This window comes from Gavia stellata, chromosome 28 (assembly GCF_030936135.1).
Source record: "Gavia stellata isolate bGavSte3 chromosome 28, bGavSte3.hap2, whole genome shotgun sequence".
Classification (NCBI taxonomy): Eukaryota; Metazoa; Chordata; class Aves; order Gaviiformes; family Gaviidae; genus Gavia; species Gavia stellata.
In genome coordinates, this window is record NC_082621.1 from 1,204,602 (window position 1) to 1,230,758 (window position 26,157).

At 46.8% G+C, this 26,157-nt stretch overlaps 1 protein-coding gene across 1 annotated transcript; it reads left to right on the forward strand.

The window, feature by feature from the left end:
- Positions 1 to 12,583: 12,583 nt before the first annotated feature.
- On the forward strand, positions 12,584 to 15,469 carry CCR7 (C-C motif chemokine receptor 7). The gene is made up of 2 exons (XM_009819370.2): positions 12,584 to 12,631; positions 14,405 to 15,469. The coding sequence occupies exon 2, from the start codon at positions 14,465 to 14,467 to the stop codon at positions 15,467 to 15,469; it is 1,005 nt and encodes a 334-aa protein (XP_009817672.2). The 5' UTR covers positions 12,584 to 12,631; positions 14,405 to 14,464.
- Positions 15,470 to 26,157: the final 10,688 nt, after the last annotated feature.

The window sequence follows — 26,157 nt, forward strand, 5'->3', positions numbered from 1 at the left end:
TGTACTGATAACCAAGTAAAGATCAACTACTAGACTATAGGCTTGCAAGCACGGATCCTGCTCTGGTTTAGGTCTATGTCTCACTGTTTTTGTTCTCAGTTCCCTTCTTTCACTTTGATGCTTTTTTCCCCCCGGTCTTCAAGGGTTTTTTTTGAAGTGGTTTTGCAGTTATCGGGCTGGTGACTTATTTTGTTGTAAATGATCACGTACAGCTTCACTTGTGAGTTATGAAAGTCTATAATTTCTGTAAACAGCTAGTTTCAATTTGCTTTTTTCACTCAATTCTATTAAAAAGGCAAGAAAAAGCCATTTTAATCCTGGCACCAATTCCAGAGTGGGAGGACAAAAAAGAACAAAACCAGAAAGAGTGACAGTAACAACACAAACCCAGTGAAAAATCGCAGTATGTTTTTTTTATTATTATTATTTCTTAAGTCCAGGGATGAAGTATGTCAGACCTATGATAGAGAAGACTGGATGAGCTCTTCTTAGAGAAACCACTGATGGGATTATTCTCTGTTTCTACATCCAGTCTTGTTTCAAAGACCGTAGGGGATTGGTGTTAAATCTTACCCCTTTTGAACGTGATAACGCAGGCTCGCGGGAAGAATGCCTGCTGTGTGGTCAGCAGACACTTTAACCCTCAATTCTTTTAGAAGACATAATGCTATCTCTTTATCTCCCCAACCAATTCATTGCTCACAAGTGTTTGATATCCTGTAGGAACTTCCCGGCAGTTTGCCCACCTGCATGGGAACGCAGTACAGGGAAGGCTTCAAAACTCTCTCTAGACATAAGCAGTGGTCAGGCACCCTCCCCAGCACGGTTTCTATAACGTCCCAGGAGTTTTTCTTCCTATTTTTTATCTCCTCTCCTTTCCCCACCTGTCATTCTGGGGTGACCACTGTCTCTTTCATGTTAGTTCAGGCCAGAAGGGATCCGTTTGTTCATCGCAGGCCCCTCGGTATAAAAACGGACCCGGTGTTGTGGGCAAACAAACCAGAGCAGATCTCGCAGGCAGCCACCCAGCCCTGACCTGAGGGCTGAGGGGACGGAGGGACAGCAGCACATGCGGTCAGTAGCCGATTACCCGGCTTGTCCTCTGCACCTCAGCGGTGGCAAGCAGAGTGCCTGTTTCTGCCAACCTGACCTCTCGCCGCTTGTGTCTCTGCGCACGTTTCCCTCGTCACAGCCCAATTCCTGGACTGCAGGTTGAGGAAGTTGCTTTAGTGCAGAGCAGATGCCAATCTGGTAAAACTGCTGCTTTTTTTCTCCAAAAAAGAACTGGAGAGAAAGGCCATCACCCATGACATGACGCAGGCATGAAGAAGGTGGATTCCCAGTGACGCCAAGTGTGTGCCCTTCCCTCCTGTGGCTGACCAACAGGCAACATGGGCAACTGCGCATCCCTGATAGGAGCCTGCCTGCTGCACAGATTACTTCCTCTGTTGGGAGGATAAGGATCTTTAAATAACCTCACGGTGAGATCACAATCACGAGATTTTTCTCCAGGGCATCCCCTACAACCGCTCTAAGAACTCCTCCCAGTGAGGAATCCCAGCTTGGTACCGCTCTTAATGTCAGGAATTTACTCACAATTTCACTTCTGCTATTTTGTTTGCTTGAGGAACGACTGTGTCAAAGCCCCCCCCCCAGTGAACCTACTGACTTCAAGGCACGAACTTTCCCCTCCCGAACGCCAGCTCAGTAGCTTGAGGGCTGAGAGGGGTGTTTGGGCACGAGGCAAAACTGGAGGTGGGAGATTCCAAGTGTCTTGGTTTGGCATTGCCGGGCAAAGCAAAACAGCAGAGGAGACGCCAGGGTCCCTCCTCGACGTAAGAGAAGGGATGTTACTGGGAAGTGGGCAGTTGAGTAAGGTTCACCCTTAACTCACCGATGCTTCTGTCTGGATGCGTCTGGCTTCCTACAGCAAAGGGGAGAAACCCTTCCTGGTGGTTTAGGTCAGCGAAAGAGCAAAACAACAGAGCTGAGAGCAGGGGAACGTAGCTGGTGTTTCCTTCGGTGCTCCACACTGTCTTGCCCTGTGGCAGGGAGAGAAGGACAGGTCAGCAGATTGCAAGGGACCTACGATACCTGGATTTGAACTGTGATGCTTTTACTTGTCTACAAAACCTTCTTCACCGCTCAGCCTGAAGCTGGGCTGCAGTAATGTCAGTTTGCCTACCTGAAACTGCTCGTGCTGCTTGCTCAGCGCCGTGTGAGCCGACCCCTGAAGCGGTGCAGGGGGTTTTTGCGCAGCCACGGGCAGAGCTGGCTGCAGCTGCATGGACTCTCCACCTGCTGAGAAACTGGTATTTCAAAGTCTGTTTTAATCTCGATTCACTTAAAGCTAAATTAGTGGAAAATACAGGAAGGCTTTGAATTCAGGACGTAAAAACATCTTGTGTTGTGCTTTTCTCAGAATGAATTACACCTTGCTGAAGTGCAGCGGAGCCTTATGAGTTCTGCTTTCTAAGATCATATAGCCTGTGCGTGCTGGCCAGGCGCCATCCCCTGTGAGATGGGATCCTTTCCGTCTTGGGATGTCTGTGTGACTCGGTTGAAGGAGAGACTGCAAGCAGTCCAATTTTAGACACAGGACAGAGATGTGAAATAAAGGAACTGAATTCCCACGAGATATTTCATTGCTGAATGAGTTGCAGTTTAATGTCAGATCAATTAAAGATTACATGTTTCAATTCAGTTCAGCAAATTCTGTTTCAGTTTAAGGGGAGCGAACCTGAACTGAAATCTTTCTTTCTGAGCTAACTTCCTGTGGAATTTATTAGGAAGTACATTTGCTTTTCAGAGGTCACACTGATGAACAACTGCCATCTAGCTCTAGCACTGCGACCTGGGCAACAAATTTTAGTCACTGATTTCCACTCCTCTTGCAGTGGAGGTGAGCAGAGTAACCTAGGTTCTAACATGAGACCGAAAATACCTGGTGTCTTGATTGGTTTTTTTATAATTAATTTAACTTTAGGGTAACAAATGTGTTCTAGTGAGCAAACAGCACAATGTGGCTCTCTTGGGCATAGATCAGGCCTGGCACTGTTGAGAAGTGTGGTGTGTTTGTTTGTGCAGGATCACGTTTTTGTAAAAGATAGCTCATGGAGCCCACATGTTAAAGGGAATATGTCAAAGAGACAGAATCACTAAGGCATGAAATAGACTGCAAATATACACAATCAAATTAAGTAAAGCTTTGATAAATGTTTGGAGAACTCCCCAGGTACAAAACATGACTGTACAAGAAGATTCAGTGTCATAAAGACAGAGTGAACTGTTTACTTTAAAATATTCCCATTCTTTTTTAAGGAAAACAATTTGTTTGAATTGGCTCTGACAACACAGAACTTGGCATGTATCAAAACTTTGAAGTTAAAGCCTGGGATTATGTGCAGAAAACAAACTGCAAACCAGCTGCCTGTCTCCTTTCTCGCGTTGTCTTTGGCTTCAGCCACCATGGATCTGGGGATGGGTTCACTGAGATGCTGCCTTACAGCCTCTTCCCCTCCCTCCGGCAGCACTGCGAGTACAGAGCAAATCTAGGCGATGGCGCTTATCTCTGCATACTCACCACTCCCACAGACAGCACCGTGACTATGTTTAAAGGCTTTACACCCACCATTTCTAAGTATTCTGCCTGTACCTGAGAGAAGTCTTTCATCTCTAGTCCTTCTTGGCGGAAGTGGTTAAAAGATAAAACTCTCAAAGGCAGCATACCTGCTTGGATAATTGATGAACAAAAGGAAAATAGAGCAATAAATAGAGTCACAGAGATGTGAACTGCACCTGCTTACCGAGATAAGTCAAAAGCGAGTGTGCTGAAAAGCCAGTGATGCTTGCTTAGAGTGCTAAGGAGAGTGCAGGTCACCTTCTGTGAAGCCAGATAAAAATGCTGATAGTCTTCAAGCCCTTGACTTTGGCTGAGGATGTGGGGATCCAGCATCCTGCACGTTAAGTACCCCAGTAGAGGATCAGGACCACAGTGGCACTGGCTTACTGAGAGGGAAACACTGAGAAGGTTTTTAAGCGACAGCTGGGCTGGCACAAAGTCTAGGGAGGGTCTGAAACTGTGGAGGATGTGAGACCATCTGCAGGATCCTCGACTTCAGATATACTCGGTTTGGGCTTGAGAGACCTAGGGAGTGAAACGTTTGGCTTCACGTTGAAGTAGCTGGTGTTAAAGTCAAGGCAGCAAGTGATCAGTAGTTTTGGGATCAGACCCTTATACGTACTCAAAGTCTACTAGTCTTGTTTTGGCTGTGGTTAACCATTATGTTATCTTAAAATAATTTTAATAGAAACACTCCACTGGAACATTTTTTTTCTTTTTTTTAACCACACAAAATCTTCAGATCTTCCAATGCTAAACTATGCTAGAGGGAAACAAGTCAGCTCTCCCCAGCAGTGAAAATGTTTACTTTTCCCAAGAGACATGCACTACCGGACATTCAGTGGTCATGGTGTTTTAATGTTTAGGAAAGGCAACGTTCACAAACTCATTTCTGCTTGGATGCTGGCTGAAGGCACTTGCCTTAAGCTGGATTCTGCCTCTGAAGGTTACACGAGCAGCAGGGCTGAGGCGCTGGTGTTGACGTAACTGACCAACTCATTTAATGCACCTTATCTGCTCCTTGTAATACGTATTCCATATAATGGCCAGATAATTGAGTAAGACACTGATTACCCTGAAAAGGACAGTGATTCATGAGAGCCAGACAGTGGCTGCCTGGCACAGTTGCCTTTTATACTAGCTATTTAATTACACAGTTTATTTGTCTGATGCAGAGTCAATGTATTATCTCTAAATTAGCCTAAATGCAACACAGGTAGCATAGGTTTTCCTTTATTTCAACTTGCTGAAGCAGAATAGTGCCTTTTTAGGTGTCTCCCAGCCGCATAAACACTGCCTGCATTGTGTTCTCTCTCTCCCAGGAGACGGGTCTCTGGCTGGTTTTGGAAGTTCCCTGCTCAGTGAACTGGCTTGTTTGGGTCCATCCTGAGCTGTTTCACCCTCCTCCAGCACTGAGCAGGTTACCTGCATGCATAACTCCAGGATAAGCCCCAAAGTGCCCAGTGCTTTTGAACCTGTTAGGGGTTGTAAGCTCTGTCGGGGATCCATCCTGTGATGCTTTAGTTTTCCATCTGTCCTGGCCACACTAACAGCATTGACATATTGTAAGAAGAAGATGCAGAGGACAAGATGCCAAAGCGAATACTTCAAGTCACCTTGGAAGGAAAGCAAGTTCATGAGGAGCTGGTGATGTTTCTACCTGTTAAAGGAGTCCGTTCCAAGAGTGGGCGTCCACCTTGGACAGCCACAAAACAAAAGCCACTGCTTTGTTTTGAAGCTGAGCCATTTAGGAACGGGACTGGATGGAGTAACTCCCTGCCAAGGCAGGGACCAGAGCTGACAGTGCTGCAGGTCCTCCCATGCTATATCCTGAGGTCTGAAACTTCTGCAGTTAACGTGACGGCGGGGAAGGCGTGGGACTGCAAAAGCGCAAAACCTTTTGAGGAAGATGGTGTGTGCTGATACTCAGCAGATGGTAACACAAAAACACCCAAAAGCAGAAAGAGGGGGGGAAGTCCACTCACTCGCTTGAGCTGCTGATAAGAGAGGATGCTGCGAGCATGTGGGAGAAGGGCAAAGGGATGCCAGCTGCTGGCAGGCCTGCACACTGAGATTTTTCATGTGGTAGTTGAATGCCTTCCCCAGAAAGGGTCTGGCCGAGGAGATGGGAATCCTCCCTGTTTCCTACAGCACTGGGTTCTGGTGGATGCTCTAGCAGACAAAGCAGGATCTGCTGTGGAGAGGAGAGATAAGAAGAAAGGAGACTCCCTCCTCCTGTCCCTTCATCACAGACAATTTCTCATGTGTCAGTGCAAAAGCAGAACCCACTTCATTTTACCAAGTTTAAGTAAAATGTGTGTGTGCAGCCTTCAGCTGCACGTGCTGAGGAAGCAGCTGAACACCCCAAGTGTCTGGAGGCAGTGTGGCACACAGCACGACTTTCCTATGTTCGTGAAAGCACGAGGAGGAGGAGGGTCTACTAAATGTCAGCGACGCCAGGGCGTGTCACAAGCTTCTTGCAGAGGTGCAGGAAGTATAAAAGACAGAGTTTCCTAAAGAGGGTCTCTGGCAGGAGCTGTGGCGTGTTGAGGCTGCGCTGGAACATAGGATGCTCTTGCTAACCTTGTGACTTCATCTCTGTTTGAAACAAGACCATGGACAGTGGTGAGTATCTGTTCTGCAGCCTCTGGCTTTGTCTTCAGCTTTATTAATAATGCCCAAATTCATGCCCTATGACACAGGGATGAAGCACTTTTAATAGAGTATTTAAACAACAAAAAAGGCTTTCGTCTTCCTCCTATTTGCTATTTAAAAAAAAAGGGGGCAAAGTTCGCTTTTTACAAGCTCAAAAAACTCAAATCAATTACTTTAGAAACAAACGCACACAAAAAATAGGCTTGGAGGCGATTTCAAGGGGCTATTCTGTCCCAAAGCAAATGTAGAGATTATGTGAGAAGAGCTCAGTTTCTTCCATGTTATTAATACAAAAAATAAGAGAGACAATGCCATCTCCTTGGCAATATTTTAATTCAGTGACTAAATCACAGAATTAGGAGCAGGCATATCTGAGGTTATTGTTGGCTATGTCTCTCCAGCATTATGCAAATTGTTTCTATTAATTAATATCTTCACTGCAGCAACAAAACCTTGCTGCAAAAATTATGGGTTTGCGTTTGCTCAGAGCTGGCACAGCCCTGAGTCAGTGCACCTGTACGGGTCTGCATTCCCATGGATTACCCCACCATGAAGCACACAGAGAGGAGCACGTAAGTGAGAGAAGCATCTTCGCTTTGGCACGTGATGTCCCATTAGCCCAGGAGACACAAGACAGTTTGTTTCTCTTTCTTGCTTAAAGTTTCAAACCTCCTTTTGCCATTTCTTATTGTTCTTTCACACCCAGTGCTCTGCAGGAGCTTGAGCAGGTGGGTGGCTATAGGAGGGGAATGGCACTGTGGGGCGGAGATGTGGCAGATAAGATGCACGCTCTTCTTTCCTCTAAGACTATGATTTATTCCTTTTTTACTTGTTTTTATTTTTTTTTATTGCTCAAATATTTGCAACACTAATCCCAGTGTGACTGAGGGAGGTGCAGGGAGGAGGGACAAATGCAATAGCTCAGGTGGGTAAGGTAGTTTCTAACCAGATTAACCAAACTGGGTTTACAATACAACCAATACCTCTCTATGCCAGAGAGAGAGGTCAGAGCTGTAATAAGGATGGTGAGAGGGATGGGATGGTAGCCATGAAGTTCATCCCAGTAAAGCCTTGTTCCAGGTGTAACAAATGAAGCCTTGTGACACGATGAAATGGGAGGTGTCACTGCCTTTTCTCTGTGACATTTTCAAATCAGAGCTTTATATTAAGTGGGATGTGAGAGGCTTCCCTGGGCTGGGAGGTGTAGATGTCCTGTGTGAAGTGCTGCAGACAGAACTAGAGATGGTCTGTGAATACAACGAGATTTGAGCTCCCAACTCCCTACAGGTGCCTTAGACTGTAGCACAAGAATGGGGAGTATTGCCCTCTCCTTTTTTGAAGAAATTAAGATGCAAAAACTTAAAGTGACTCATGCAAAATCAGACAGAGCTAGCCTGGTACAGCTGGGAAAATAACCACTTCTTTTTGTATCTTTGCCTGCTGTTTCAGCCCTCAAACTAGTCCTCATTTTCCAGGCAGGGATTTCTCCTCTTGGAAGGTCTGCAGTGATTCTGGATTAAGCAGAGGGGTGTTCCAGTGCAGTGTCTGAATGTGATGCCACATACAGCACAGCCGGTGCTGAACCCTGCGCTGAGTTAGGAAGGGCGAGCTCAGGGTCTCCCAGCCTCCAAGGTGCCACTGGGGAATCACAGAGGGCTCCTGTGGGGTGCAGGCTGGAGGTGCTGGGTCCCATAGGCCCCATCAGGCAGAAGCAGGGAAGGGGCAGACTGAGTCTTCTCATGGAAGCATCTTCACAGCTTCTGGCAATCAACAGCTTAGGAAATACATGAGTTTTGGAATCCCTGCATCCAAACCAACACATCATAACCCAGCTGGACTGTTCACCACACATCACTCATTTAAGCTTTTGGCCTCTGCAACATCATGCAGGTGCTTTGTAGGTTTCTTGTGTTAAGGGGTTCAGTATTTGGGGGGGACAGCTGTTACACTGACTTTAGCTAATTGGTAAAGGTTAATTACGACAGGAAAAAGAAAGAATTAGTGAGAACCTGACAAGAAGAGTACAACAATTTTTGTGCTCTGGGTTTTTTGTCCTACTATTGTATTGCAGGGGAATATTCCAAAAGAAATATTTCACAGCACTGGAAGATGCACAGCATTATTGCTGTTTTTTAAAAAAAAAAGTTATGTAGGAAACATGATTGGCGTGCTTAAAAAATTCATTCTTAACTTGCTTATCTCTGCTTATCTTGTCCTTTGATTCACAATTTCCTAAAAGGGGTGGAGGCAGATAATTAACTTTCTTCTGTAAGAGATCTATGAACACATGAAATAGAAGTCTGACTTAGTTTCATTGTGTCCTTTCACTCCTGAAATGATGGTATCGTTCCTCTGCCAGTTGTGAGAAGTAGAGGAGAAAGGGGGGGGGGAAACAGGCAGAGCTGTTAACTGCCAATAGTCATTGTATCATTTAAGTATGATTAGTTTTTCTCAGAAATATCTGGTTCTTTCCCCAAAAGCCTACTATGCTGATGATGAAGAGGCATCAGAAACTGGTACATGTTTAAAGATATAAACAGTACGTTACTCACTGCCTACGCATGAGACTGAAACTTTTCTGTTGGCCAGAACTGCAAAGTAAAGTATTCTTTCACCACGAGGGTTTAGCCAGAGCAGGTTTGCTCGGCTTTGCCAATACTCCCTAAAGCATTCCCAACTCCTGCTTTTCACTTCGTGCATTCCTCAGCACCAGCAGAGGCGAGGAGCTGCTCCTCCATGCTGGCTCTGGTTCGAGCCTGACCTGCTTGGGTAGGAGCTGACCTAGTGCTTCATTCTGCAGCATTTTGTCCAGTTTTAACCATCCTACATGGTTGTGTTCCTGCTCCTCTTTCCTCCCCTGGGTAGACTTCCTGCTACCAAATATTTCTTGCTGTCAGAAGCTTTTTGGGGCATACCCAGGGGGATTCACTGCTACTATGGCTTCTTTTATCTTGCTTAAGATTGGTTGCTGATGCTGAGGGAGATTCAGATAAATGGGATGGGATTCATCTGTTCAAACTTACCCACCCACACTTCTGCCATAGCATGGCATGAACTGCACCCCAGATGCCTACCCCATGACAGTTTAGCCGTGCCTTAAAACCACCTGTTTCTTTCCCTGTGCTATCGAGGGAGCCTGAACAACTAACCAGACGTCAAGGGCTAGAGTTCAGTGGGATGAATCCCACCCCTTGTGCTTACTCTATGGAGGAAGATTTTCAAAACTGATGGGCTGCTGCCCCCTCTCCCCGCTGCCCTGCCACCAGCAGCAGAGAGCAGACTCCTTCCCTCTTTCACTCGCATGGAGCGAGTCTCCTTTCCACCTTTTCCCAGGGCCTGCAGGACAGAAGCGTGCTTTTGAGAACTGCAGCAAACCAGTGCATCACCAGCTGAGGGACACAGGGGTTACATGGGGCTTTATAACATGCCTTGACTCATTTGCTGTAATGGGGTTTTGTTGTCTTTTTATAAATGAGGTTTCTAGTGCAACTGTTTGTGGGGACTTTTGAGAGGGGGGTTTTTTCTTTATGTTTTGAGGAACAAAACTTTAGGAAAATACCCACAGCAGAGAACTGCTGGGGGGGGGGGAAAGAAAGAAAAAGTAAAGCAAACTACCTAAAATTGCCGATTAAACTCCAGAGCATGTCTCATTTTCTCTCTGCAACTCATTTGCTTCTGCTCCCTCCCCTGCTGCCCTGGACCCCAAAGAGCACTGCAGGGAGAAGCGAGTTTCATCCAGTCTGCCTGAAACTGGTGACGCAAGGACTCGCTCAACAAACTCGTGCGGGAGGACCACGAGGCTGCATTGCCTCTCTGGTTATGCCTTTGCAAACATGTAAGCTGAGGTGGGGGGACAGAATGCAGGGCAGAAACAGTGCAAACTTTTTTTATATTGAAAATCATTTGACATTTAAGACACTTGAAACAGCAACTGAGGGGGGAAAAAAAGAAGTGTGAAGATCTTCAAAGGAATCATACTTAGCTGAACTGTTTCAGGATCGTTAGTTGAGTCACTTTATCAGTCCTATTTTGTTAGACACCTCACTGTGTGTTAAGAAAAAAAAGAAAAGAACAGCAACTCACCAGGGCTGTGCACTCGTGAGATTTCACATTAAGTAAGGGCTGGGCTGGTCCTGGGGCTTGAAGGGGAGAGGCAAAAAAAAAAGCAGAGGAAGATGGTGCCAAGCCTGGGGGCGAGAGCCCTGGGCTGGCCATGCCGCTGCATCAGCCTGGCACCAGGCAGCACCGCATCCTTCTCCTCAGAGGACTGAAAAATGCCAACCAAGCGCTGCTGAGAGCAACGCAGAGGTAATTATTATCCACCAACAGGCACAGGCAGACGTAAGCACCAACGCCAGAAGTCCCCTGGAAACCAGGCTATTAAGAAGGTGGAACAGAAGGCTAAAGACTCCAATGGCTGGGGTGTTTTTTGCAGATGTCAGGGACCCCATGCCTGTGTCCCGGGCAGGGAGGACAATTACAGTCTAGACTTGCCTAAATTCAACCAGCAGTTTTAAGTGGTTTAAGCTTTCAGTATATTTCCTGTGTGTAATATGCAAAAGTTAGCTTGAGGGAGAGATGGCTACACCAGATGCTCACCAAACCTCTTCCTGCAGTCTGGGACTGGTCACAGTGAAAGCCATGGGACACACAGAAAATACAGACTGAAGCATTTAGCCAAGCTTCCCCCCTTACCCCTCAAGCCCAACCTTGGCATACTCCATTCCTGACTGTAAACTGCACTAATGATGCGCTATTACACTTTTCAGACTCCCCCAGGAGGATTCAGAGAAGGTGAGGGGTGTACAAATGTAAATAAGCACCCAGCTGCATGAGTATGAAAGATGAAAATAAGGGAGGAAGGCAAGGCACTAATGTCTACGAGACATAGCGGGAAGCTCACATACAGGCTCGGGGGATGAGAAGTATGAGGTCTGTTTTTCACATGTGGCTGAGGATCTCTCACCCACACATCACCACTCACAAACAAGCATCTTCAATCAGATACCAAAGTAACCATTTCTGTTATTAATTACGCTATGGCACATTACAAAGTGGGGATACTGGCGCAACGATTGCAGTTACCTGAAGTAGTAGAAGTTCATCATCCTGGTCCAGTGCAATACCTGAACAGGAGACTAGCAGAGCAGGGAAGGGCGCAAAGGAGCTCTGCAAAGAAACAGAACAGAGCTGTGTACAACAGACTGCTAAGCACAGGAGGGCCAAAAGAATCAGCCAAATTTATGAACAAACAGTCATATCCACAGGGACAAAGCTATACTCCCTAGAAAAAACAGGCAGCTGAAAGCCAAAGGCATCTCCTGCCTCTGCCCCAGCCTTGCTCAGTGACCCTGGACCAGATAATCAGCAGGGAAGTGAGGGGCTGCAGCATGGGGAATTAGCCAGCACCTAGAAAGACATCCTAGGATGAGCAGCACGATGCTCAAAACAGCCAATGCCAACTCTCCCTCAAGGAAGGACAAATCTGCTTGTGCCAGAGCTGACAGAGGCAAGGGCTTTCTCACAGTTGCCCCATCACCTTCTAGCTTGAGCAACTTTCATTCGCAATTGCCCGAGGTAGATGCTGGTATGTGCTTTAAATAGAGCAAAGAGAAAGCTTTCACTGGCCTCTATGCCTCTGCTAACCACAGCAGGAAGAGCTGTTTGTCTGAGATTGCTCTCACCATTATCACATCTGGCTCTGAATTTAATTTTTCCTCCCAGCTGTCAGCATCCTGTATCTCCACATCCAAAGGCAGCAGAAGCCAACTCTGACATTTAGAGACAAGCAATAAATTTCAGCCAGCTTCAGTTATGTATATCCTGCAGGGAGCAGAGCTTTCCTGTTCTGCAGTCCAATCACCGTGCTGTCAGGGAGCAGCTGGGCCAAGTTTATTGCACTCACAGCTGTATGTTTTCACATGGGTTGAATATGCTACACCCTCACAGCTCAGAACAAGGCACAGGAGAGAGGCTGCTGACAGTCTGTAGGAAAAAAAATGTATAAAATAAAAATTGTTATACTATGCAAGAATTTTAACTGTCTTTAGCCATCAGCCTTTACAGATGAAACTGGAGGGGCAAGACTCCTGAGACTAAGCTGTGCTCTGAGAGTAACTTGTTATGTGACCCTGGGTTACCCCATTAGCATGTTCATCAGCTTTTAGGTTACCCAGCTGTGGGGAGCTTTGCAGGGTTGAGAATGCCATGGTCAAGTATGCGGCCACTGCTTTTTCAAAGTGAGTGTCATGTGGAAACTCCCACTGAACTGCTAACACCAACACAGTATCTCCTTCTTCTACAGGCAAGCAGTTAAAGGTCACCCTTGTTTTCAGCCTTCCTCTAATTTTTCAGGTAAGATGTTGAAAATAACATTGTTGAAATCCAGCTGCATTTGTGTTGTGGGTAAAGAGAGTTCTCGAAAAATGACTGGCAAAAAGCAGCCACCCACAGCCCTGCAGAGGTGTGGGGACAAGGCTGCCCACGCTAAGGATCTGGCGCATACAGAAGTCGGCAGTGAGACAGCAGAGCAGTGCTAGAAGCCAGAGGAAAAACAAACAAAAGGAAGGAAAACAAAGAAAGAGAACAGAAACAATGCCATACACTGCAATTTTAAGATGGCCCAGGCTGTTAGAACCAAGTCCCCTTCTAGCACCAAACTGAGCATTTTCAGGAAAGACAAGAGCATCCTATGCTGAGTGCTTGTGAAGAGCCAGCTCGTTGCTCTTCAGAAATACCTGGGCAAAGTGCCGGGCTTTAACTGAGGTCAGTGTTGAAGAGCTGACATGCCTGAGGAGGAAGAGTTCAGCATCTTCCTCTGCCTGTTCCTGCTCAGAGTAAGTCTGAAGCGGGAAGGAGAACCCAAAGCACTGAGCTGTGCTGTGACCTGCTCCTGAACCGCAAGCCTGGCCCCTGCGCTCGCGCTCCCACAGGGGCAGCCTCAGCCACGCCGTGGCCCCCCGCTCACGCTCTCCGAGAGGCTCAGCAGAGCAAGGAGAGTTTTGCAGCCTGCTTCTTTTCCCTTTCACTTCTGGTGGCATGCCTCCAGATAGCAGGCAGGATGTGGTGAAAGCCAAGCCTGCCTGAGATGGAGAGCACACTAAGATATTCGGTGATAGCAGGCAGAGGTATCCAGGGGAAACCTTTCATCTCTGCAATGGAGAGAAGGTACTGGAGACTAATAAGTCACAAAAAAGCAGGGCACAGATACCACAAGCTCACTCTGCCCTGTAGGTTTTGGCAGTGTAGGAAGATGAAACAAGAATAATCAGAACTTACATCAGGGGCAGGGGCCTGAATGAGATGCCAGCAACGTGTCCGCGCCAGCACGGTAACAGTTTCCTGCTTCCCTCCCTGTGTTTCCTCCTAGTCTCATTGACACCTCTATTCATTTAGCAGAGAAAACAGCCCAGGGAGGCTCCGGCTTTGTCCCGCCATGGAGCCCTTTGCTCGGAGCGCTGCTCCAGTCGCTTGGCAGCCTCACCTCTCGCTTGGGGGGACAGGGCAGCAGCAGGACCAGGAAGCCCGGGAGGACACTGGCACTTGCCGTGCCAGGGTGCTGCCAGTTACAAAGACAACCACGGCAGCCCTCTCCTGGCACTGTCACAAATGAGAAGGGGACGCGAGCAACAGGAACATCTCAGATGGGAGAAGGGAGGGAACACTGAAGTTAGAAAATGCCTAATGAGTAGAGTCAGTCAAGAGGAAATGTCCCTTCTGGGAGAAGGAGAACGCTGAAGGATGTATGACTTTTCCCATTTTATCTGACAGCTGACTATGTATATACAGCTGTATATGGGTCTTGAAACATCCTGGAAAGCAGCCACATGTTTGAGAGTTCGCAGGTGTTACTTTGGCTGAGCACTAAACATTTCTTGTAGAATTCCCACTTCGAGCCCCAAAAAACCCTGCATACTTATGGGAAACGTTTTCAGCCACGAGACCTTGCCAACTCTGTTCGTGATGTTGGCATGAGCCAATGCTTGGGAACTCCCTGGGACTTCTCTGCGGGCCGTGGCTGGGTATGCCTGCCTGCTTCACAGGCCAGCAGCAGGCTCCCTTCCCGACACAGCCACAGAGGGGCACAGTACCTGTCCCAACGCGCTTTTCTTTTCTTCCCTGTTCTAGTTCTGCGCCGGGAACAACGTCACCGATGACTATGATTCCAACACCACCATTGACTACACCATGTTTGAGATCCTGTGCGAAAAGGAGGAAGTCCGTAATTTCCGTGCTGCCTTCCTCCCAGCCATGTACACCCTCATCTGCTTCACGGGGCTGCTGGGGAACGGGCTGGTGATGCTCACCTACATCTACTTCAAGAGGCTCAAGACCATGACGGACATCTATTTGCTGAACCTGGCTCTGGCAGACATCCTCTTCCTGCTGACCCTCCCCTTCTGGGCCACAAGTGCAGCCATGCACTGGCTTTTTGGGGAGTTTGCCTGCAAAGCTGTCTATTGCATCTGCAAAATGAGTTTCTTCAGTGGGATGCTGCTCCTCCTGTCCATCAGCATTGACAGGTACTTTGCCATCGTTCAGGCTGCCTCAGCCCACCGCTTTCGTCCCCGGATGATATTCATTAGCAAGGTTACATGCATCCTCATTTGGCTCTTGGCCTTCATCCTCTCAATCCCTGAGCTGGTTCACAGTGGTGTAAATAACTCAGACAACCATCCCCGTTGTTCCATCATCGCTAATGACTTGCAGACCTTCAACACTGGCATCAAAGTGTCCCAAATGGTTTTTGGCTTCTTATTTCCCCTACTGGTCATGTCTGTCTGCTACCTCATCATCATCAAAACATTACTCCAGGCCCGCAACTTTGAGAAGAACAAAGCCATCAAGGTCATCATCGCCGTGGTAATCGTCTTCGTTGTCTTCCAGCTGCCCTACAATGGCGTCATGCTGGCCAAGACCATCTCAGCCTTCAACCACACCAGCTCATGTGAGGAGAGCAAGAAGCTTGACGTGGCGGATGACGTGACCTACACTCTGGCCTGCTTCCGATGCTGCCTCAATCCTTTCCTCTACGCCTTCATCGGTGTCAAATTCCGCAACGACCTCTTCAAGCTTCTGAAGGAGCTGGGCTGCCTGAGCCAGGAGCGCCTCTGGCAGCTGTCCACCTGCCGCGAGAGCAAGAGGTTTTCCTTTGCCATGGAGACAGAGACAACCACCACCTTCTCCCCATGAGCTGAGCTCCAGGCAGGCTTTGACCAAGCTGAAGGCTGGAGCAGTTTTGTACACTTCCCCTATTCTGAATTACTGGTAGAGTAAGACCTGCCACTACTGTAAGGAAGGCAGCTGTAAGGAAAACCCAGGAGTCTCCCTGTATTTCAGGCAACGAGCACTGCTAGCCAATACTCCCGTGGATGGAGAGACTTCAATAAAGCTGTGACTAACAGCAAAGCAACAGAGAGGGAGATCAGTGAATCTAGAATTTATCATGCCATTTCACCATTATTTTAGTCTTTCCTAGTCAAAATGAGAAATGCTCAAAATAGAACATTTTCCCTAAAAGCGACAAACACCAAGAGAAACAGACATTTGTCCAACAGAATTGCTTGGATTAGAGCTGAACTTCCAAGACCACCATCCTTGCTTTGAACAAGACTACCTATTGCTCCTCCATACCTATAAAAAGATTCCCATTGCACTGACTCAGTCTTCAAGACAAAACAGCACCAGCAACCTCAAGCTCCAAGCTTAATTCAATATGCAATATAAGCTGTGAAGTATCCTAGCACACAACTCTCTGCTTGGCCTTCCCCCATGAAAAGCGAGAGATTTCCGTAACTAATACTAAATCATCTGTACGATATACAAAATGTCAATAACTTCCTATATTATTGTGGCAACTCATACGTCCGTCAGGAAAAGTACAATTTCCACTTCACTTCTGCCTGTAGCAATGATTTCTGGTGTTCCACCTATAAAAGAGGTGCATCCTAAGGAGCACAAGTTATTGCATCCCGACATTGACTTGAATTCTTTAGAAATGCTGCTCCGCTCTGGAAATAAAGTCTCCTTTAGCTTCTGAAAGGGCATCTGCCTGCACAAGGCTGACACAGGGGTAGCTAGCCAGTTTAGAGTCAAACTTTTTGCACAAGAACAAATTAGTTACAAGCTCCAAATAACGGATGCCTTTCCAATCACCAAGCGTAGGAACTTAAACTAAGAAATGGATGCTTCTGCACCAGGCCAGCCAGGTGCTTAAAATACATTTTTACCACTCAGCCATCTAGCCTGTCCAAATGTCATCCTTACTCCTGACATGCTGAGGGACTGTTTACCCACTTGCTTATTATAAAGCATGTGTTTTAGCGGACTGGTGCCAGAATCCTCAGAATTTTAAAGATTCAAGCCCAGGGCAAATCCGTACGCGTTTCTTAAGGCAAGATGCTCAAATGAAGGATATAGTTGCGCCTATGATGCAACCACTTCAGTCTGCCACTATCTGAAGCTTGCTTGTACCTAGCTTTATTGGCTGCTGCGGACACAGTCTGCTGATTTTCACATACACATGGGGGCCTTCTGTGCTGTTGCTTGCTGACCTCAAGAGATAAACAAGAATGGGGGTTTTCTTCTCCCTTCCCAATCAATGTGTCTTTCTAGAAGGACTTTTAGCAGCTGGCTTTTAAGTCAGATATGTATTTCACTTATAAGCTATTGAAAATGTGTTTTGCATTCATACTGTCAGTGCTAATAAAGATGCCATTCACTGTGGTTTGATTTAAATGCAAAGGACAGTCACGTGTTGAAGATTACTGCCAGGGTCACATACTTGAAAGGAACATGGCAGCTGAACAACAGATATTGTCATGTAAAATAAGGCTTTGAAAAGAAGCCCAGAATGTAATGCCAGTTGGTGCATTTACTAGAAGAGCGAAGATTCCTAATGACAGGTGAATACCCTGGGAACTGTTGTCATGGGACATCTGAATGTCAACTGGAGAGGAGTTGCTGCAATTGTTTGTGCATCTGTTACTGAGTTGCATGCTCTAATGCCCACAGCGCACAGCTCTCCCCAGAGCCAGACATCAGTGGCAAAAGGTCTTGGCCAGGAACAGCTCTTGGTGCTGGGCAGGAGCAGGCTAACCCAGCGGAGGAGGTGCATAGCCTCACCCTCCAGAGCAGCAGCGGAACAGTTTTGTGGAAATTGTAAGGCATGTTCCAGTGGACATACAGAGCCACACAGAGCAAAACACACTTACTAAAAAGATGTTTATACTTTTGTCAATACCATACGTGGATCCATTAAGAGTGATACAGGGAACTCCCTGGATCATAGGTTGAAAAACATTGCTTTAGAGACATGAGAATTAAAATCAACCTTCCAAGGAAAGAATTCAATTAGCTGGTTTTGAGACAATGTTGCCAGTTATATAGCTGGCTGCCATCATAATTAAATAAATTCTTTCTCATAAACCATTTGGCTCTGGGGTATGGGATTTTGCCAAGAGCTGGCATTCAGGAAGAAAGCACATTCTGCTCCCCATTACCTGCCTATGCTGAAGTACAATCCCATCCAACCATTTAACGCATTTTCTTTTATAACGCCCACGTAACATGTACAGAAGTGCTGCTTTTCTGTCATAAGAAATGGGGGGTTATGACTGACACTGAGTAGTCATTTGTTCTTGGTTTGTTCCTATAGTCCTCGCTCAGGCAAGACACTCAACTAATGAGAACTTTGCCAGAGCAAAGAATACCCAGAATACAGGGTCTCTTTAGTTTTCTTCATCAGTAACAACATATTCTTAATGTATGTTCATATATGTAAAGCTGCTTTACACAGAAAAAGTTAAATATGTACATGAATGTACCCTGAAAATACACTGCTTTAACTAAAGCCTTTTATGCAAAATACATTCACCTAACTTATTCTAGCAAGGAAAACTGCTTCACCAAAACATGTAATTGTATTTGTCTCCTGTTTGATAAAAGCTATTCCCCTTCTACAAACTGAGAAGTCTTCAGGTCTTTATCGACTAGATGTATTCTAAATAGGAAAGCATGCAGCTGCTTCTATATGAGTGAGATACTAAAAGCATCACCTGGCACAGCTGCATCTGGTGCCTCCTCAACAAGACAGCAATGACTTCAGAGTGCGTGGGGGTTTGTTTTGGTTTGTTGTTTGGTTTTTTTTTTTTTAATTTATGGACAGAACAAATCTGCCATCTATTTAGATGAATCATGCTAACATTGGCCCAAGATCCTAACTTGAGAATCCCCCCTGAAGTCTGAAAACTGACTGTATTTTGCTATTTGTGGAAAATAAATTATAACAATTTTTAAAAGTACCTTTGTTTTTCCATTGCATTTCCTCCATAGTACGTATCTTGTATGTATTGTAACAGTTTGTGTCATATCCTTCTGGTCCTCTCAAGAGCTGTTGATCAACCTGGCTTCATATCAGTACTGCCCTGCAGAAAAAATAAGTGTGTAAAATAAACTAACTTGAAAAAAGTTGGTTTACTTCATCTGTTGACGAATTACGCAGTAAACAAGTCATCAACAGATTAAGTAGTAGTCTTTATTTTAGCTATTAACCCCACTGCCTTAACACTCTCCACTACTGGATATACCCAATGGCTACTTAACGGTGTTCACGGGAAAAGCCTTTATGTTGTAACATGTTATTGTTCACTTTTAAATTTAAAAAGTCAGTAATGAAACACCGTTATTACTGTGCAAATTGCTCGCAGGGAGAGGCAGAGACCACAGCTCTAGTGGCTACACCACCTACAAACAAGGTAAGAGCAGCAACTGCCATGCTAGTTGAGATGAGCTGCCTATCTCATCCAGCTCTGCAACTCAAACAGGCCGATGTGGCACGACCTGCACAGAACCTTTCTTCCTGACCTCCCCAGTTAATTTATGCTTCAAGGCACACGGGGATGATCAATATCCTTTATAAAAAGTGTCTTGTAATTGCAACCATGGAATCAAAGAGGAAGGAACCTCAAAGAAAACCAGAAGACACAAAGCTTGACATTTGAGTGCCAAAACGAAGGACTATTTCTGCTTTTGCTAAACAACGCATGCCTCTTGGTTTCTCCCTAGAGAGAAAGCATTAAGCCAGTTTCAGCATCCGGCCCAGAGGTTCAAGCAGCATCTCAAGACCACGGCGCCACAATACAACTCTAGGTAATGACAGTCTAAACCCAAAGCTCCTTAAATAAACGTTAGGTTTTGCTTACCGCAACTAGGTCAGAAGTCTCAACTGCCCTGAGTCCTAGGAGCTCATTTATGCAAGAGACGCAGCCGGCTGAAAGAGGAGCTCTGAACTAGAGCATGCAAAATATGAAACGTAACTTGGGCTTTCCAGAAAGCTGTCACGCTTTTAACAGTTCCCTGCACTTCTCAGTGAAGTGAACCTGTGAACCAAGCTTTTAAACAGGAAAGTTCCTGAATTTTAAGAAAACAGAGACTCCAACTTACAACCCTGATTAAACACAACTCAGCCCATCAAGCAATGATCCAAGGTCACACCTTAGGGCACAAATATCACAGCCATATCACACAGCTTCTATTACAGAAAAAAGGTGCATTTCCAGTATGGGTTTAACCCATTTTAGCACCTTTCACCAGCAAGACAGAGAAAGAAGCTTCCTTTTACAGTTCCCTGGGGGACTGGGACCAATCTCAGTTTTAAATCTTCTTTAAAAAGTCAATTAGAAGTCAATTAATAAAGCCTGGCCCTCGTTACAGAAAGGGGCCACTGGTCTGCAGTAAAATACATCAAAAGCAGGAGAAACATCTACCACCCAGTCATAGTCCTGTGGACTCCAGGCAGTTCCTGCACCCCTTCTCCAAGTCATTTGGGGGAAACATCTTCATCGCTCGGAAGCCCTGGACGTTGCTCCAAATATATCGCTGCTAATCATTTCTCCTTCCCTGCCAGTTCTTCACGCACGTGTGCTAGTGTGTATTTTTAAGTTATGGTTTAAAAGCCCTCAGTGCCAAATGGATCTGGGCTGGGCAGGAGGTAACCTGGAATTAGGGGGAGGTAAACCAGAATGACGCCTCACTAAATGCAGTTGCTCCCCTCCATCTCGGAGCAGGCACTGGTCTGTCTTCTCCTTCCTCGTGCTGCCCCAGGCGCCATTTCCCATCACTTGCTGGTGAATGAACTGATTAATATGATGGCGAAGGGGAAGCTTCTCCAGGCATGGCTGTGGTTTCTGATGTGCCACCTGGGTAGCTGTGGGAGGGAAGTCCTTGTCACCCCAAGAAAGAATGAGCTGGAGTTAAGCGAGGCAAACAAACCCTAAAAATAACACACGTGGGTGATGAGGAAGGGTGGTGGCACGCTGCAACAATCAGAATAGCTGAGAGTGGGCTATGGCTTCCTCTCCTCACATCTTCTTTTACATGGAAAAATAACCCAAACTCCTGTTGGGGGGTGGAGACGTCAGATCTCGGGGGAGAACTTCTTGCATGGCCAACGATCTTCCTCCCCAGCTTGTCAGCAGAGCTGCCTTGCCAGGGGGCCAGCTCCCCCAAAGGGGCCAGTGGTGGGTTTCCTCTCCACACCAAGGGATTTCTCCCCTCCTACCTGAGCCACTGTAAGATGGATCTGGGGAAATTTAATTCTGGGGAAACTTAAGTCAGCTGAGACCTCAGCTGCTCTGTGTTTGTAGCATCACAAGGAGCTTCATGACCTCAAAGTGAGTAGATCAAAGGGCCTGACCAGACTGTCAAGCCGAGACATTTTATGGATTAGAAGAAGGCAGGACCAGCTCAGAGCCTACTGGTGGCACAAAAGACAGGACAAGAACATGGAGTTGGAATATAAGGAAAAATAACTAGATAAACAGCGTCATGCTGCATATAGTAACAGCAGCACAATCCACTGCTAGATCACCCTACGCTCCCTACAGCACCCGGTGTGGTGAGAGTATGCTTCGGGGGGCTGGAAAAGGGAAGAGAATTGGCGTGTAACATAACGAATAACCCTCTAGCTTCAGATGTGGCTGACCATAAAAACTGAAGATACACAAAGGGACAGGATCTTAACAGGGTTTTGCTGGGTTCTTCTTAGACACACTTCCCAAAATGGAGAGTTTACTCCTTGTGGTGACCTGCATTAACAGCTGAATGCATAGCACAAAAAGGTAAGAATGAGAAAGTTGGAAGAAGATGAAAAAAAGAAGGCAGCTGACTAGAGAAAAAAAGATTACCCAGCAATATTTGCTCTTTACCAGGCCTCTTCCTGCTTGAATGCCCCTTTATGCCGGCATGAACCTCCAGACTGGCACTGAGCGATTCCACCCAAAGGATACACGGCCAAGGTAGCTTCAACGTTTGCATGTTTCCAGTAGTGGTACTGTAAGGGGAAAGGAATCTCAGTCTGATCCCATGGTTAAAACGTCAGACAAGACTTAGAAAATATGGCTCGTATCCCGAGCTCTGCTCCTCAGTGACCCAAGTCAATCCTGCACTTCTTCCCCCAGCACTAAAACAGAGCTAAACTGTCACTTTGTAGAAGTAGTAATAGGAGTACCTAGCTCTGCTACTAGTATCACTTATGGGAGCCTTCCCGCCTTCTCGCCGAAACAAAAAAGAAGACCTCATGTGTTTAGATTTTGCAGAAATTTCAAGCTTTCAAGTACGCAGACGCACAGCTCTGAGGAGCAGGCTAACCTATCTTCAAGCTGCATTGAAAGTTATTTTTCACTTTCATCTTTCAATAAGACCCCAGCTTTTCACAGAGCTAAGACTATTACCCAAGCAGGGAGTCAAATCTTGATATTAAACAAACACCTGTCACTGCCACAGCTCGTTACAAGAAGCTTATTCAGGTCTTAACAAGTACGGAGACTTTCGGTTCACCTTTACCACATGCATGGCAGATGCAGAGCCAATCTAGGCATCATCTCATGTATTTGTCATTGCTGAACCCATGCAAATCTTCAGCTTGCAGGAACCGAAACTCTAACTTCCCTTCCTGCTGCTTTGGTTTTTTAATTCAATTGTCTAAAATAAGATAACAAGCAGATATTTACTTTACTTTCTTTGCTGATGCACAGAACCCTAATTCTTGAGTGGTTATGTGCTTTATTGGGAAATTTCTGTGACTGAAGGCCAATTCTAACATCTAGAATCATCCTGCAGGAGAGGAAAAGACCAAATAATTACCAGTGCAATAAATAGTCCAAAAGGCCTTCCAGGATTCACAGTCTGCGCACACGGCCCTTTACCAAAATCAGAACTTCTCCACCAATTCTAGTTCCTTCTTCTTTAACAAGGAGCATGGTCTAAAATCCACTGAAAGCAACAGGAACTTTCATGAAAAGCCTCTACATTACCTTGGGAGTCAGTATGAATTTTTCCTGTTATGCAACAGAGGAGAGGAGGTAAAATCCCAATGGTGATATACATGCAACCAAGCGTACTTCTGGAAAAACACAGGGAAGAGAAACCACTTTGTACGTTCTCCCCTAGGTGCTGAGAGTTTTATTGGCTTTGCAACAAGAGCAGATGGATTTCATGTAGGTGTCTGCTGAGGCCTGAAGAACCCCAGCACTGCTGCAGAAGCCCCGTGCAGTGACAGGACGGTGACAAATGCAGCTACTTCTCAGTCCGCACCAGTCCTGAAGGCTATGCAGCAGCGTGAAACTCAAAAGCCGCGCTCCTCTGGGACAAAGCCCTGGTTTATACTCATATAACGACCAAACTCCAAGTGGCTGAACGCTCCAGAGAAGGGAAAAAGTGCTCTTAAAATGCTCTTAACTAACTGGGTAGTAGAAAATAAAATCTTCGCAAGCAGAAGTGACTCACAAGTCAAAATGCCTGTGGAAGAGACTTTGGAAGACTCTTTCAAGCCTTCATTTCCGAGAAACACTAGAGCTTTTACATTTCACACAGCCAACAAAGGCAACCGATTTCCCACCCAACCGTCTGAAAATGAAGGTGCTGGGCTGGACACCCAAAAAACCTTTGTCTGACCAAGATATCACTGGTGACTTCCTCAGATCCTGATCCCGCGGGCCTTCTTGTGGTCTAGAAATTTAGGCATTCTGGTTTATTGATTTTAATTACAAAAAAAGTAAAGTAAATATTCCCCTTTGCAGCAGAAGCACGCTACCCCACCACAGATGGTGACTTGGGGGTACAAAGGCCTCTGCTCTCTCCGCTTTATTTGTGTAACCAGCACAGGTGGTCAGCGCAGCCTTGCAGGGTTCTATAGCATACCCGCTGCTTTGCATCTTATTATCAGGGAATCACCCATCTACATGCGAACGTTAATGTGGAAGGAGGTGTGAACACACACACACGTGTTCACGTTTGCATACGTCTCCCAGCAGAACTGGTTTCAGACTCCGGGGGCTATCACAGCAAAATTCAACGCCACCGGAGCAAAATCTCACCGCCGGAGCTGTACAAACAGAAGCTCATATTTTCAGGGGAGAATTGACTGATTCCCTTGGAGATAACATGTTTCTTCTTCTAACTTTTGACCACACCAAGCAGTGAGAAAGAATCTCTACCCCTGTGCCAGGGCGGAGAGGGGGAGAAGGAAAAACAAGTCTCTTTCTGGATGACTAACACAGCCAGCAGCAATTGCCACTCCGCAGCTCAGCCCTGCTCTTTAACCGGGAGTTGCACAAGACTCCTTTGAAGAGGTTAACACGTTCGCAGTCGGTTCTCGTCTGCCTTGCCAGAGGGTCACAGGTAGCTACAACGCTTCTGCTCAAACTTCATGACCTGACTGCATGCAGAGGCTGAGAGTCACCGAACGGCACAGAGCTGTACCCAGCAGACATGGCTTCCACCAGGCTTTGGGTGGGATTGCAGCAGACCTGGCAAGTAACCAGATCCTTACAAGACTCATCAAAATATCTTTATTGCCAGCAGCTTCTGGCGGGCCTCCACACCCATCTACAAATGAGCAACCCCTCACGTGCCAGCGCTGCCTGCACAACCTAACAAACAGCTGAGAGGCGTGCAGCCGGAGATGTGGAGACTGTTTTGAAGCATGCTGCAGATAACAAACAACAGAAAAGGTCCCCACACCATCACAAGCAAGACCTGAAACACTGCCAGAGCCTGCCTCCTCAGCTGGGCATCCTGTTTGGGGCATTACGAGGGCTGCAGCCGTTGGACGTGCACCCACCACACCGGCTCGCCCTGCTCCTCAGAAGATGGTGGAGCATCGTCCCGCAGCACCGCAGCTGTGCTGCACAGCTCTCCTGCCAAGTGTGACACCTGCTCCAGCAGCAGGGCCACCGCCGCTCCTGCACAAGAGGGCATGGAGACGATGCACTAGCGAGACACCAGCTCTACAGAAGGGCTGCTCCTCTCTGGGGACTTAGGGCTTCTGGTACATGCCCACCCCAGAGACCTGCTCCTAAGCTACGGCGGGCAGCAGGCACGGCATCGCGACCTGGTCCACACCAGCTCACCCCGAGCAGAGAGCTCCCTGCTCCAGAGCCCGGCTGACAGACACCACGGTGGTAACGTCTCCCTGGGGAGGTTTAGTCTTTCTCCCTCGGGATCCCAGTCTAGCCAGTCTGCTAGGAGCAGTCAAAACCCAGCCGCGTCTCAGATGAGTTGCACATGAGTAACACCACACCTTCCCTCCAGCCATGCAAAACACATGTGGTGGGAGAGGGGCAGGAGCAGAGGGGAGAGAGGAAGTGTCCGAGACAACTGATGGCCCTAACAACTGGCCGTGCCTTACAGATTCTGTACGGCCCTCTGGGAAGGAGGGAGGTGTCTCCTTGCCAAGCAACAACGGTCATCTTCAGCTTTATAATCAGTAATACAAAAGGAGTCTTTCCTCACAAAGCATATCCTCCTCCAGACATGCATGAAGTTTGTCGGTCATGGCACGTGGCCTGAAACACACTATGAAATGAACCTTCAGTGACTAGCACCCAGATGAAAACACTTCCTTCTCCTTCCTGCAAGGGGAAGCTATCTGAAGACAAAAAATACAGATTATATGCAAAGACAGGTAACAGAAGGCACTCTCACAATGCACTGGCAACCTCCCCAGGCCCCAGGAGATAACCTCTGGAAAGACACAACAGCCCAGCTGGGCTCCACATGACCCACGGCGCATCCAGAACAAGTCCACCGTCACAGTCCCCCTTTGGCTGCTGTCATCACACAGCACCAGTAACTAGCAGAGAGCAGAGACAGAAAGCTGCGATTCTTTAAGAGAGCAGGGATACGATCTCCTCTGCATCCTTCCCTCCGAGATGCCCTCCTATCCTCTTGCCTTCGATCACCCAGATGAAAAAGCACGTTCTTCTTGGGAGAAGGCTCCCAGCCAAACCTCTCATCTCTGGTGATGGCCCGGGTAAATCCGCAAGCGAACAGGACCAACCACAGCCTTCTTGTTGAGAGATGCTGACACCATGTGGGAAAGGCTGAGAAACACTCCACTGCAGACGCTCCACCCTGCGCCCAGTGAGCCGGGACTCCAGGAAAAACTCAGGAAAACTCACCCCTGAAATAAAGGCGTGGGTTCCAACAGTATTAGTTGAATCATATTAAAGTCCTCTGTGGGCATCAAGCTAAAAAGCAGAGTCATTTTAGTTTGATTTAAATATACTGGAAGTGATTTTAAAATGGCTTTGATTCACTTTATTTTTACCTCTGAATCAGACTGCCCATGCCTTTTCCATGTGACTTCAATAATCCCTTTTAAATGCTAAACTTCATAAAGTTTCTCACATCTTCCCACAAAAATGACGTGTCCCATGTATCGCCTTGCACTAGCTCTGTACCCAAATTTCCTAGACAGCTTTGGGAAAACGTAAATGGACTTTTCCAGTCACCTCCTACCACTAACGACCCTGCGGGAAACTGCGCTGCAGCTGCCGAAGAGTTCAGCTGCATGAGCAGCAGTGTGAGCAGAGGGCAGC